General features: G+C 42.7%; 1 protein-coding gene across 8 annotated transcripts in view; it reads right to left on the reverse strand.

The window, feature by feature from the left end:
- ARIH2 (ariadne RBR E3 ubiquitin protein ligase 2) overlaps positions 1–7,294 on the reverse strand; it is a 47,382-nt gene extending 40,088 nt beyond the window's left edge. For 2 of the 8 annotated variants that reach the window (XM_070575395.1, XM_070575397.1), the window contains exons 1-4: positions 6,398–6,579; positions 5,468–5,509; positions 3,288–3,351; positions 1,519–1,862 (exon numbers count right to left, since the gene is read on the reverse strand). In XM_070575395.1, coding sequence (XP_070431496.1) covers positions 1,519–1,767 — 249 coding nt within the window. In that variant the 5' untranslated portion in view covers positions 1,768–1,862; positions 3,288–3,351; positions 5,468–5,509; positions 6,398–6,579. Of the gene's footprint in view, positions 1–1,518; positions 1,863–3,287; positions 3,352–5,467; positions 5,510–6,397 lie in introns of all 8 variants that reach the window. The other 6 variants (XM_070575394.1, XM_008523920.2, XM_070575396.1 and 3 more) reach the window with 6 other exon arrangements.
- Positions 7,295–15,188: the final 7,894 nt, after the last annotated feature.

The following is a 15,188-nucleotide window of genomic DNA, read 5'->3' on the forward strand; positions in this document are numbered from 1 at the left end:
CAGGGTAGGAAAGTCAGCACAGAGGCCTTGACAAACTAAGAATTCCTATACATAGATAGGAACATCTTGACGAAGTTAGTCAATTGATACTATCCAGCCCATAGCCACACATCTGACAATACCTTTTCTAATCTTAATTACCAACACTGTGTATAACCTGGCAATATGGTTAAAGCAAAAGAAACTAGTTGACCAGAGAAAGAGAGGTGTACATAGTAAGGAAGGAAGAGACCTGATGCCTCTTTTCTACCAGGGAAATGCCTTCTGGGGCAGAGGTCCCAGCATCTTTACTATAGCTATGGTGCAGAAATCCCAAACCCAGAGGTTCTAACAGGTCTCCATTCTTCAGAGTTTTCTGCTGAGCACAAAAGAGTCTGCAATCACTTCCAAGAGTGAGCCACAAAAATAGCTTCAGCTTTCAACTTCCAGCTAGATGCTAATAAAGCCCTCATATTTAAATCGAAGGTATTAGTAGTTAGCTTTTTGCTGACCATCTAGGAAAAAATTCCCTAAACCATTAGATAAAATAACTTTTATAGAAATCATACATAGCATACCTTAGTTACTCCCATTTAAATATCAACAAGAAAACGATTTGGTTGAAATCATGCCAATGTGCCCTTAAACTTCAATTTGAGGAGAAAAGAAAATCCATATAACAGTTCCTGAAGGAAGGTCAGCAAAAACAGTAAAGTAAGAGAAATGTTCCCACTTTCATATAATGGCCAACATCAGAGGAGAAAGAAACATGCTGGGAAATTGTCTAAATGACCGTAAAAATATTCATAGTACATAGTGTTCTATGTGATATACCATGTACTAGTATAATATTACATAGTACACAATGTACATAGTGAGGACAATAACTGGCTTGAGGTACAAGACATTGAAGAGTATGCTAGTTTAAGCATTAAAAATAAGATTCTTGCTGGAATAACCAACTTTGTTAGTTCTTTATAATTTCCGTATTAATATCCCCCAAAATCAATGAAATACAAGCTATGAGAACTTACTTTTATTCTCATATTTATTACTAAAATCTCTTTCAACATTAAACATTAGTCATCAGTATATAAAACAAATTAGCTCATTAGCCCAGAGGCACTGATTATTCAGGGCAAACCAGGGTATCTGGATACCTCTCAAGACATTTATCAGTCACTCACATATGGTTGTGTAGAAGATGGTGATTCTGATGTTTTCATCTGATAAAATTTCACAAGATTCACTTTCCGAAACAAGTGTTAATCTATGCAATTCTGCTTTTATGTATTTCTAGTCTATTTTTCCTGCTTTCACCCCACCACCACTCCTTTCAAATTCTTAGTAGTTTGGGAATCTGAGAGCCTTACATATGCATATATTAAAAGTAAATGCATCAAATGCATTCAAATGATGTAACGTAAATTTGGTTTCAAGCTACAGGGTCATTCAATCAGTCTGGAGGAGACAGTTAGCAATGGCTCATATTTAGATTTAATTTGGGGGATTACACTTGGAATTGACAACATTGCTCACCTTTAGGACAGAGGCTAAGTTGGTCATGTGCTCGTTGAGGGCACCCTCGGACTCCTTGTAGGTCAAGCAGGTGAACTGGTACTCCTCAGGATCAAAGGCATCAGCTCCCTGCTGCTCCACATCGCTAGCCACTCCCACATAATAGTCCTCTATGTCCCCAGGGTCCTCGTCCTCTTCCTCCTCCTCACAATTTGGGTCATAGTCTTCTTCATTGCTGTCAGATCCCTGGCTATTCATGTCCACAGACATCTCAGCATCCAGTCAAGTTGCAGATCAGGAAAGCAGTTTTTTTCCCCTCCCCCCAAACTTCACCACTTTCTCAAATGCATTAGTGTTTTTGTCTTCTAAAGGAGGAAAAGAAAAAAATAAGTGTTACTCACTTTCACTATGAGAAGCTGCAACAGAAACCATTCAAGAATCAAAATGGCATAGCCGTGGCCCTACCCTACTATGACCTATTCTAACTCTGGTCTCATACAGGAAACCTCACCATCATCTCCCTGCCCAGGTTTATCAAAGGGAAACCCTTTTCTAGAGGGGCAGAAGTGGCAGACAATGGTAACTTTACAAGAAGGGCCTGGCGTGAAAGAGTAAGGCTGTTTGCTCCGTGTCAAGAAGTCAAATTCCCATGGACTTGTCCTTCCTGCTGGAGTCCTTAAGAGACAAGCACATCCCAACAGCTGGCTGCCCACTGGGGAAACAACTAAAAGGTGAACTACCAGAGTTTAAAATCTCCTTGGTAATCATGCCCCACTGAGTGGTGACACAGACAGTACATAAATAGGGATACAGCTCCTTCCCACTATAATATCTAGGAAAAGAATATCACTGTTTCACAGACATCACTCTATCTGGAAAACAGGTGCATAATTAGTACAGAAAAAAAAAGCAACATAGGGGCCAGCCCAGTGGCACAGTGGTTAAGTTTGCACACACTGCTTCAGCAGCCTGAGGTTTGTGGATTCAGATCCTGGGCACAGACCTACGTACCACTCATCAAGCCATGTTGTGGTGGCATCCCATATACAAAATAGAGGAAGACTGGCAGAGATGTTACCCCAGGGCCAAACTTCCTCACCAAAAAAAAAAAAAACCACTCCACATAGCTCTTCAACATCCTCCTCTAGTCTGCAAAGTTAACTGATTTTTCAGTTTTAAAGGGTTCTATAGAAGAGGTACCCTAGAGGCAAAGAAACTGACCCAATAATGAAGGAACACTATAGATATTCTGCCTTAGCAGGATCAAGGCTAGGGAAAACCAGAAATCTATTTAGGGTGAAGAAACAAGAGTTCATATGGAACCAGCTACTGAAAAATCTTCACAGATCAAAATGTTACTCAATTATGTATAAATGAAAAAGAGAACAATAGTTGAGAAAGCAAAACGGTCACAAGTCCTAACTTCATCTCAGAGACGATTTTGGAAAATATCCATTAACTTCTCTGCACAAGTACTATCCCAAGTGACCATTGGCAAGAAACAATATCAAATAATAATTTAAATCTAAAAACCCAAAAGGATCTTAAAATGCAAGAACATCTGAATTGAATGGTATGTAAATAATTTACATAACTAAATCCGGACTAAATACAAAATTTAAGTGCTCAAATCTTTTTGAAAAATCTCATTAATGAGAGGCAGTAATGTAATATTCACAGTTTGACTTTTAACAAATTGGTTTGTATGGCAGAACTACCTAATCACAACTGAACTTAACTACGATATTTTTCCTTTAGGAGAAAAAAGTTAATCTTTAAATTAAAAATACCTGTAATTCTTGAAGATCTTTCAGGAAGATGTCACCCAAATATTCTATGTCATATAATTTCCATCTAAAAGGAAAAGAGAGAATTCTATTTATATATTTTTTAATTGGTACCCTGCTTTCACAAATTTATTCTTTTAAAAGCAAAGACATTTAAAAGGACAAGCAGCAAGGGACCAGTAGAACTATGAAATTATTTCTTTATAATAACCCCACAGAAATCTTTATGTCATAATTATATTGACAAGAGTTACGTGGCCTTCTAAAAAAAGAAGCATTCAGGGGCTAGCCCCGTGGCTGAGTGGTTAAGTTCGCACACTCCGCTGCAGGCGGCCCAGTGTTTCGTTGGTTCGAATCCTGGGCGCAGAAATGGCACTGCTCATCAAACTACGCTGAGGCAGCATCCCACATCCCACAACTAGAAGGACCCACAATGAAGAATATACAACTATGTACCGGGGGGCTTTGGGGAGTAAAAGGAAAAAAATAAAATCTTAAAAAAAAAAAAAAGTATTCAAAGTTAACAGCTGACAATAATTTAACCTGGGGTACTAGCCATGGAAAAGGATACTCAATTCCCTCTCTCAGTTTGAAAACCCACCACCTTACCCCTATCGTTCAGATTCCCTAAGCTAACTACCACAATTTCAATCCTAAACGTTACGTAGAGGTTAACAAAGTAAACTGTACCTGACTTAAAACTGGACTCATATTATAAAGGCACCTCCACTGTGGTAAACTAACATTTACAGAACACTGCCAACATTACAGATCTCACTTTACTCACGAAAAAATTATTTTCAAATAAAAAATGTCCCCAATAGGATGCACACCAAGCAATATTAACACCCATTTCCCACCTCTCTTTGGACTGCCCAAGGGCCATCTGACTTTCTCAAAGACACAGATCCCACTATCCAAGACTAAAAAATTACTACTTGCTTACCAAATTAGAAATTTTATGTCTACTTCTTTATCCTTTAAAATTTCTTGGAAAACCAGAGCTTACAACTTCCAAAAAAATACCTCAAATGTAGACAAGCAAATATAAGCTAAATGAAATCCAAGTCCAAACAATGATTGTGGAAGGTTATTTCCAAAATAGTTGAGGAATAATTGATTTCTTTTAACCTCTTTTCTTTTCTTTTCTATTTCCTCAGGGAAGCCTGCTCTGGCCTGTTAGATTTGAATCAGGTCCCTGATTTTGCTGCCCCCCCACCTTTTTTTTTGGTGAGGAAGAGTGGCCCTGAGCTAACATCTGTTGCCAATCTTCCTCTTTTTTCCCCCCACCCCAAAGCCCCAGTACATAGCTGTATATCCTAGTTGTCGGTCATTCTAGTTCTTCTAAGCAGGATGTCACCACAGCATGGCCTGATGAGCAGGGTGTAGGTCCACAGCCAGGATCTGAACCAGTGAACCCATGCTCTGTTACCTGTATTTTTATGTAACATACTACTTATTGGGCAAATAGTATCTATGAATTTTGCTCCCATCTAAAAATTATCACTACCAATAACAGCTCTCATTTAATGAGACCCAATTTCAGGTGAGGTTCATTCTCATTAAATCTTCACAACCCTACAAAGTGGTTATCATCTCCTTCTTACAAATGAGGAAACTAGAGTTCAAATAGATTAAGTAACTTGCCCAGAATCACACTGCTGGCAACCAGTAGGACCCAGCATGACACTTCCACCAGATCCATGGCCTATGGGGATTCATAACTCCCCATCACCCTCCCAGGGAGCCTAATACTATCCACAAAGCCCCCAGAATCACAACAAAAGAGCATGCTTTTCACCTTCTCTGGATTTCTCCCCTGGATTTGGGCTTACAGGTTTCCCATAGGCCTCTCACTAACTAAATACTCAAGAAGCAGGGGAAAACTTCATGCTCCCCCTCCAAAAAAAGAAAATGCCCCTTTGTACTTACTGAGTGTTCTAGGTCCAGATTTAAATAAAAACTTAATTTTTAATCTTTTCAAAGTTAAATATCCCTATTCTACTTGAAAGAGCACTGACATTGTTCAAACGGGCTAGTATGTTATTATTTTATTAACAGAACTGATAACAATGCTTTGATCTCCTTCAGATGTTGAATATTATCCCTGTATCCAACACAAAGAAGGAGTAATAGAATTACCTCAGAGCCAAAGTCACGTATTCAAAAGACCTGACACTCACCCTGGACTAAAAGATCCAAACTGAAGACTTCTCAGCTTACAGCTGACAACAACAAAACACAGACCTTTTGGTTAGTCTGACAATGTTTATTCCAGATACAATATTTAGCAATGAATGGTCGTTTACTAAGTCTACATCTCCGAAGAGAAATACTTGGCACAAAAATAGTTTCAAAACCCTACGCTATAACTGTCCCGTCTGATGTGGCAGCCACTAGCCATGTGTGGTTATTTAAATTTAACCCAACTTAAAAATTAAATAAAATTTAAAATCTGGTTTTTCAATTACACTAGCCACAAGTCAAATGCTCAATGGCCACATGTGGCTAGTGGCTACCCTACTTATCAGCATAGGTATAGAACATGTCCATTGTGGCAGAAAGTTCTACGGGACAGGGCAACAATCAGTAGTGAGGTGAAATCATCAGAGAACAAGGCTGCCTCTCCCGCAGCCAGCACAGCAGCGTCCGGTGAGGCGCCGGGATATCCGCGAGGACACGGAGTCCAAGCGCTGGGGAACCCTTCACAGGCGGGCGTTAATTAGCCGCGCGGGCGGCACTGCAAGAGCTCCCAATGAAGACTCGAGTGGGGAGCCCCGGAAGCGGCGCGTTTTCCCCGGCGCAGCCGGCGTGGAGGGCCCAGATGCGCCGGCGCTAGTCGGTCAGAGGTACTGGCCTCCGACCTCTCCGCGAGCTAAGAAGGCAGCGGAAGGAAGAAAAAAGGAGACGCCGGGCGCCCGCCTGCAGCCTTCAGCCGCCCCTCAGCGGGCGGCGAGGGCGCTGAGACCATGTAGAGGCGGCCGGGGTCACCGGGGCCTTGCGGGCGGCGAGGAAGGCGGAGCCCCGGCCGGGCTAGGGAGGCGCGCGGAGAGTCCACCCCCTCCCCCGGCCCGCCGGGGTAAACAAGGCCGCAACTCGAGCCGCGCACTTACCCGGAGCCGCGGCCCCGCGGCCGCTGAGCCCGGGCGGGCCAGAGCGGGTCGGGCCAGGCCAGAGGGATAAGACCCAGGCGCGGCAGCGGCGGCGACAGCGGGCCGACGCCGGTCAGGGCCCGCGCTGCTTCCTCCGGCGGAGCCGTCTCCGCAGCTCCGGAAGTGCTCGGCGCGGTTGCGTCACTTCCGGCCTGGGGTTGGCCCGGGGTCGACCCGCGGTCGCCAGGGTTGCTGTAGGCACTGGGCAATAGCGCCCCTCCGCCAGCTGTCGGACCCAGAGTCTTACCGGGGTACAGCCGGTGCCAACTGCGGCGGGAGGCAGCAGAGGAGCGAGTTCGGCTTATTGGAGGATGATCAAAGCGTCTCTTCCGGCTGTCGCCTACCAGCGCCGCCCGCCGGGATATTTTTAACCAGCGTTTTTCTGATGGACTTCTCACTTCACTGTTTGTACTCGGGTGTCAGACACGGAGAAAACATCCTGACGTCCTTGGAGTGGATAAAAGATGGTTGTTTCCCGGCCGTTATCTGGTCGAAGGAGAGTTGGGCCTTGGGGATCAGCGCGCTGGGCCGGGAATTTCTGCCTACGTTCTGAGGCCGTCGCCTGGTGGCCCTCATGCCGCAGGACCACGCTGGGCTTCCGCTTCCTTCTACCGCGGCCTGGTTCGCCGCCCAGTTTTCCGGCTTTCCATTTACCTTACAAGATTGAATCTTAACTGCCTTGCTGCACACTTACTTCCGACAGTGTAGGAAGTGCCATTATGACTTCCAGTACCTTCTAGGACCTGTTGTCAAGTATTATGGATAGGTAGAGCCACGAAGCCTCGCTCAAGTTACTGCTGCACCACAGTAGAAACGCCAGTGTGAAGCCAGTGATGTTAGGGAGCCTCCTGGCTGTGCAAGTCCGTACATAACCCAAACTATTTACACCCCATACACGAGTTGTGTATTTACTGATAATCAAGATATCTATGTGTAACAGGCTTTCTTATTTAGTTCTTGCTTCTTGCGTGTATTTGTATATTTCTTATACGTGATTTTCAGCTTCCAGTTTAACTCAGGTGCCAATCTTAAGGAAAAAAATGTCAAATTAGAAACTCTCGCTTTGGGTAACTGGTAATAAATCTTCTCCAGTGAATACAAGGGAAACAGTCTTTCTGTAGAATTATTGCATTTGCAAAATAGAGAATGAGGTCACATATCAAGCACAGGGGTGCACACACAGCATATTGGAATCTTGGGGCCGGCCTGGTGGCGCAGAGGTTAAGTTCACAAGTTCAGCTTCTCCGTGCCCGGGGTTCGACGGTTGGGATCCCAGGTGCGGACATGGCACCGCTTGGCACGCCATGCTGTGACAGGCGTCCCACATATAAAGTAGAGGAAGATGGGCACGGATGTTAGCTCAGGGCCAGGCTTCGTTAGCAAAAAGAGGAGGACTGGCAAAAGTTAGCTCAGGGCTGATCTTCCTCAAAAAAAAAATATATATATATGTATATATATAGGAATCTTGTTTATTATGATTGGTTCACCTGTCTTTCCCCTGGTAAAGGTGAGTTGCCTTTAAGGACACAGATCCAACCTTGTTTTCAATATTGCTTTATTAAATAAACATTTATTGGGCTGATAACATTTTTAACTAGTGGCAATTTCTCCCCAGGAAATAAAGATTTAAAGATTAAGCCAAGGGCTGGCCCCATGGCCCAGTGGTTAAGTTTGTGCGCTCCGCTTCGCGGCCCAGGGTTTCACTGGTTCAAATCCTGGGCACGGACATGGCTCTGCTGGTCAGGCCACGCTGAGGCAGTGTCCCACATGCCATGACTAGAAGGACCCACAACTAAAATATACAACTATGTACTGGGTGGGGGGATTTGGAGAGATAAAGCAAAAAGAAAAACCCAAAAAGATTGGCAACAGTTGTTAGCTCAGTTGCCAATCTTTAAAAATAAGTAAATAAATAAAAATAATAAAAATAAAAATTAAGCCAAAATTTTTAAGGATATGTATAAAAATATGTGCATATATATGTGCTTTGGAATGGTGCTTCTAGTAGGAAATAGTTTGCAGCATCCCAAATGCCCAAAAGTAAGGGTTTGTTAAATTATGGTAAAATATACAATTTTTGACAATTGTTAAAGAAAGCCATTAATAATGATGCTGTACTAAGGCATCTATTGACAAAGAAACATATTTGTGATATACTCTTAAGTCATAAGAATAAGATATAAAACGATGTGTATGATATTCCATTTTCAAAATATATATGCATATAAAATATATACATATGAAAAACAGTCTCTCATGGTTTCTGTGAGACAGGAATCTGGACAGGCCACAGTGGGAATGGTTTATCTCAGCGCCTTGATGTCTGGGGCTTCAGCTAGAAGAGTTGAAGGCTGGGAGCTGCAATCATAGGAAGAGTTATTTACTCATGTATCTGGTGGTTGATGGTGACTGTCAGCTGGAGCCCTAGCTGGGCCTGTTAATCAGAACACACACACACACACACACACACACACACACACACACACGATCTCTCCATGTGGTAACATGGTGGCTGAGTTCCAAGGACAACTGTCTTAAGAGAGAGTGAGCCAGGTGAAAGTTATCTCCTTTTATGACCTACCCTTTGAAGGCACACATTGTTACTTCTACCACATTTTAATAATCCAAGCAGTTACAAAGGTCCTTTTGGTTCAAGGGGAGGAAATAAGGTACCGCCCTTGATGAAGGAATACCAACATCAAATCACATTGTGGGAAAAGCGTATGGAATGGGATATAGGTTGGTGTGGCCATCTTTGGAAAATATAATCTATCTGGGGCCAGCCCCATGGCTGAGTGGTTAAGTTTGCGCGCTCCGCTGCGGTGGCCCCAGGTTTCACCGGTTCGAATCTTGGGTGCTGGCGCCGCTCATCAGGCCATGCTGAGGCGGCATCCCACATGCCACAACTAGAAGGACCCACAACTAAGAATATAGAACTATGTACCGGGGGGGCTTTGGGGAGAAAAAGGAAGAAAGTAAAATAAAATCTTAAAAAAACATATAATCTATCACACAGCATATATTACATATATATCTTATACATACATCTTTCATCTTATTCATGTTTGCCTTTATTGATTATAATTACACTAATTATTGATAAAGTTGTAAAAAAATAATACAAAAGTATTAATAGCAACATGAGAATATTTCCATTAACCTGCTCAGACTCCCTTTACCCTATCCAGGGTTGTTGCCACTGTCTAGAGTTTGGTTCCCATCCTTCCAGGACCCTTTCTATGCATCTACATACATATCTATATTGACAGCTATACACACACATTTACACAAACTTCTTTTTTCGTTAATAGGCTATTATAAATATCATTCTGCTTCTTTTTTCACTTAGTAGAAAGTGCTATTATTATCTCTCTTTCACAAATTAACAAACTAAGGAACAGAGAGGTGTGGTAATTGCTCAAGGTAATAAAGCTAGTATGTGGCCAAGCTAAGATTTTAACCCTGGCCATCTTGCTCCAGAGCCTACACTCTGTCCACAGTGCTGGACCCTTCTCAGTATTTCCTGGTATGAATGTATTGTCATCTGTTTGACCATACTCCTTTTGCAGGTCATCTGTTTCCAATTTTTCACAATTACAAATAGTGCCGGCGGGAACACCTTTGGATGTACTTCTTTCTGCATAGATGTGAAAATGTTTTGGGTTATATTACTAGAAATGGAATTGGTGAGTCAGCTGCTGTGCTCGATTTACGTTGTGATAGATACTGCCAAATCACCTTTTAAAAATGCCTCTGGTTCTTTGAGCCCAGCTAAAAGCCAGGCACCATGTTGTTAGATATAATGGTGAGGAAAAGAGATCACAGTCCCTGCAGCCAAGGAGCTTAGGTCTAGTAGGACATGCAGAAATTAGAGGAATCGTTAAATAAGTATGAAATTGCTATGAGGAGTACTGCACAGGAGAGTCAGAGGGCTCTATCTTCAGCCTCTGCTCCATCTATGTAGACTCATTTCCTAGTCTTCTCATCCAATCTCTTTACCTTAGTACCTCCAATACATTGATGACTTCCAGGTTTTTATTTCTAGCCCTAACCAAAATCCCTGAACTCCACACTCAATATATTTCATTGTCCATTCAACACTTCCATTTGAATGTTATATTGGCACTCAAATTTAGCATGTCCCAAACAAAACTCAATTTTATCCCCAAACTTGCCATCCCCCCAGTACTTCCCAGCTCAGTAATGCCACTATCTTTCACTGTTTACTCAGACCAAAAATTCACAAGTCTCCCATGACTCTTCTTTCCATTTCAAATTCCCCATTCAATCCGTAAGCAATTCCTATGTGCTATACCTCCAGAACATGTCCTAATCTGGCACTTCTCACCACCTACTGCTGTAGTGCAAGCCACTATCATGTGTCCCCAGATGTGAGCAGGTCCCTTAACTAGTCCCCATGCTTCTACCCTTGCTCTACTATGTCTGTTCTCTACATTGTCTAGGAAGGTCTTTTTAAAACATAAAACATGCCGTTTCCTTGTTCAAAATCCTCCAAAGCTTTCTACTACAGGCCAGCCTTATAGGATTTGAAGCCAGATGCCCAGGGTTAGAATCCCAGTTTGGCATATTCCTAGCTGTGTGAACTTGGGCAAGGAACCTCATCTCTCTGTGACTTAGATTTCTCATTTGTGAAATGGGGATAATAATAGCACCTTCCAATGAGTGAAACAGCAGAATGATATTTACAATAGTTTTTTTATTAATGAAAAAAAGGGTTTGTGTAAGTGCGTGTGTGTGTGTGTGTGTGTGTGTGTGTCTAGCTGTAAATACATATGTGTATGTATATGCATAGAAAGGGTCCTGGAAGGACATGTATGAAATACTAATATTTTATATTCCTGTTTTTTAGGTTGAGTTCTTTAATCCATCCACAATTTGTGTTTGGTAGGATGTGTAGAGAATTTAGTTTTATTTTTTCTAATTTGATAGTCAGTTGTCCAACACCATTTATTGCATAGATCATCCTTTATCCACTATTTAGAAAAGCTGCACCTTTATTGTGATCTAAATTCCCAGGTATACATGGATCTGTTATCTGGACTCTCGGTTCTGTTTTGAGGGTCTGTTTGCCTATTCCAGCTCCAATACCAAAATGTGGTTTTTTGGGGGGTTTTGTTTGGTTTGGTTTGGTTTGGTGAGGAAGATTGGCCCTGAGCTAACATCTGTTGCCAATCTTCCTCTTTTTGCTTGAGGAAGATTGTCACTGAACTAACACCCATGCCAATTTTCCTCTATTCTTTTTCAAAGATTTTATTTTTCCTTCTTCTTCCCAAAGCCCCCCAGTACATAGTTGTATATATTTTAGCTGTGGGTCCTTCTAGTTGTGGTATGTGGGACACTGCCTCAGCATGGCCTGATGAGCAGTGCTAGGTCCGCGCCCAGGATTTGAACCAGTGAAACCCTGGGCCGCCAAAGCAGAGCACTTGAACTTAACCACTCAGCCACAGTTTTTTTATGTGAGATGCCACCACAGCATGGCTTGATGAGCTGTGTGTAGGTCCACATCTGGGATCCGAACCCACAAACCCTGGGACACCAAAGCAGAGTGAGCAAAGTTAACCACTATACCACCAGGCTGGCCCTCATGGTTTGTTTTTGATCTATAGAACAAGCTATCCTTATGATCTTTTTCAGAAATTCCTTAGCCAATCTCTTACAATTTTTCTTTCATGTAAACTGTAGATACAGGTTAATGTGTTTCTTTTTTTAAAATCCACTGGGGAGAATTGAGTTTCCAAGATTAATTTAAGGGTAGTACTAATATCCTCAATATCGAGTCTTTGCAACCAAGCAATATATCTTTACACTTATTTTGTTTTTTTAATGCATTTGAATTTTTACAGTGTTTTTTGTGTGTGTGGGTTTTTTTTTTTTTTGGTGAAGAAGATTGGCCCTGAGCTAACTTCTGTTGCCAATCTTATTCTTTTCTTTTCTCCCCAAAGCCCCAGTACATAGTTGTATATCCTAGTTGTAGGTCATTCTAGTTCTTCTATGTGGGATGCCGCCACAGCATGGCTTGCCAAGCAGTGCCATGTCGGCACCCAGGATCTGAACCAGCAAACCCCAGGCTGCTGAAGTGGAACGTGCACACTTAACTGATGTGCCACCAGGCCGGCCCCTTCCACAATGTCTTTTTAAGAGAATTTGTCAGGTTGATCATTTGGCTTTCTAATTTGCTTTCTAGGAGTGACTATGCTTTAATTCAACTCACCAAGGGAGTATTTTTATTTTTATTTTTTGAGGAAGATTAGCCCTGAGCTAACATCTGCTGCCACTCCTCCCCTTTTTTTTTGCTGAGGTAGACTGGCCCTGAGCTAACATCCATGCCCATCTTCCTCTACTTTATATGTGGGACACCTACCACAGCATGGTTTGCCAAGCAGTGCCACGTCCGTGCCTGGGATCCAAACCGGTGAACCACGGGCCACTGAAGCAGAAAGTGCACACTTAACTGGTGCGCCACCGGGCTGGCCCTACCAGTGGAGTATTTTTAGAATTCAAGATTTCTTGTGGGTTCTTTTTTCCTGGATGCCATTTACTTTTAGGTGTATTGAGTTTGAGATTCCTGTGGGCAGTTGGAGAGGCAGGGTTGGAGCTCATAAGAAGTATAGAGATTGGGGAGAGTTCAGCACAGACCTGAAGTCTGAGTCAAGGAAGAAAGAAAGAAGAAGAAAGGACCAAAGAAGAAACATTGGGAAAATTAGTTCCTGTCATTCATGTTTAATTCCTAAGGTCTAGGAACAAGGTTTCTTATCTGAGGTCCAAGGATGGCTTCAAGTTCTCATGAAATTGAAAGCAAACCTGGAAGTGCATATGCATATGTACATTTTCCCGGAGAGAGGAGACCAGGATTGACGGCTAAGAGCCGCTGGTTGGACAATGTCTAGCATATGAAAGTAATTTAATATACATCTGCGTCCACATATTATGGAATGGGGAGAGGAAGGACACTCTGTGCTGATGGAGAAAGACAGTGTAAAGCCCTGGGGTAAGGAAGAGGGCAGTTAAATAACAGGTCTGTGTGGTAAACCAGGAGAAGCTCAGTTTGCTCAGAGATGAAGAAACATGCTAGGGAAGATCAAGGTTGAAGAAGTGAGCTAGCATGAGATTTGAAAAGCTTTGACTGCCCCTGAACCACTTGAATTTTATTCTGATGCAATGAGGAACTGAGGAGGTTTTTTTGCTAGGGAATGACATGGATTAAATTTAGGAAAGTTTTCTTGCTATGTGTAAGTCTGATAAAATGAGGAGGTAGGAAGACCATTTGTTTAGTGGATTATTGGTTACCCTATGAGGATTTAAGAGAACCTGGTGGGCTTGAGGAGAGTCCACATTGAGGTCTGTCATGGAGGGGCCCATGTTTACCAGGAGGGCTGTTCTATATCAAACACCATCTCTTCCTGAAGCTGCTCTGAGTGCAAATTGACTCTAAATTAGCTTCTCTTCTGCAGCCAGAGCACTACAAGCCATAAATGAGAGAAACAAGGTCCCATTACTAAACCCTGAATCTTAGACCTTCTGTCCAATAAAACTCCTGAGCTCAGTCCAGCAATGAACACAGAGTTGTGAAACTGGAGGTGCTCAGTAAACACGTGGCCTACATACTAACACAGTCCTGCCCTCTCATGGTGGAAATTCCCCATAATCTGTGGGAAACAAAGATGATGATGTTGGCTGGGGTAGGAAGTCAGGAGGAAACCTCAGGCCTTCTTGAGAGCTGACAACCTGTTTTGCACCTGAGCTCTCTCCTAACAGCCCTTTCTTTATCCAATGTCTGAGATTCTTCTCAGCCATACTGAAGCCCTTTGAGGACAGGAACCCACTTTCTAACTCACTCAACAATCATCTTTTTAAGCACCTACTGTGTGTTTGGCATGATGCAACCTTGCTTTACATCTTGTGAGCTGTCTCCTTGCATAGCTTGAACATTCTTCCTTATACCTTGGAGGTTCTTAACAATGGATGCTTCTCAAGCTCAAACTCAATCTCAGAGCTTTAAAGACTCTTGTGCCAGAATTCAATTCCAGAGTTTCAGATTTAGAGCCTTGGAAATTCCAGGGCATTTAGAAGAAGCTTGCCAGGTGATGCCACACACACCAGATACCACTACCACGACCTCAGGGATCCTGTCTTATCAGCGGCCCTTTCTCTTTTCTAGATATGACCCTCAGCCTCAGTCCCAAACACTGAAATCTAAACCCTCCTTTAACCTTTGTTCCTTCCTCTTCCCTGCCAAGCTCCTCGAACCAGTAATTTACTCTCAATGCCTCTGCCTTCCTGCTACCTGTTCAGTATTCAACCCACCACTGTCAGCTGGCAAACTTCTAAATGTCACCAATGACTAATAGTTAAACCTAGTGAGCATTTAAAATTCCTTAGTTTGACCCAGTATTTGACCATTTCATCCCTTGGACTCAAAGGCACTATTCTCTCTATTTTCTTCTAAAACACTCATAGAAACTCTGCTTTGGGGGATTCTCCTTCTGTGCCAGGCCCTTTTCCATAGTACAGTCTTGCAGAGGTGTATATACATCTTTATGCTGAAGACTTCCTCGCCTTTGTCTCTGGCTTTCACCTCTCTCCTGGTTCCCAAGCTGTACATCTGACCATGTAGGTCCCCAGATGTGCCATGGGCACTGCAATTGCAGTGTGTCTGAAACCCAGAGCTGCTGCAGGTTTTCTGGTAATGCCTCTGGGTTCTATTCCCTTTTCCATCCTTCTATGACCCCTG

This window comes from Equus przewalskii, chromosome 15 (genome assembly GCF_037783145.1).
Source record: "Equus przewalskii isolate Varuska chromosome 15, EquPr2, whole genome shotgun sequence".
In the NCBI taxonomy this organism is placed as follows: Eukaryota; Metazoa; Chordata; class Mammalia; order Perissodactyla; family Equidae; genus Equus; species Equus przewalskii.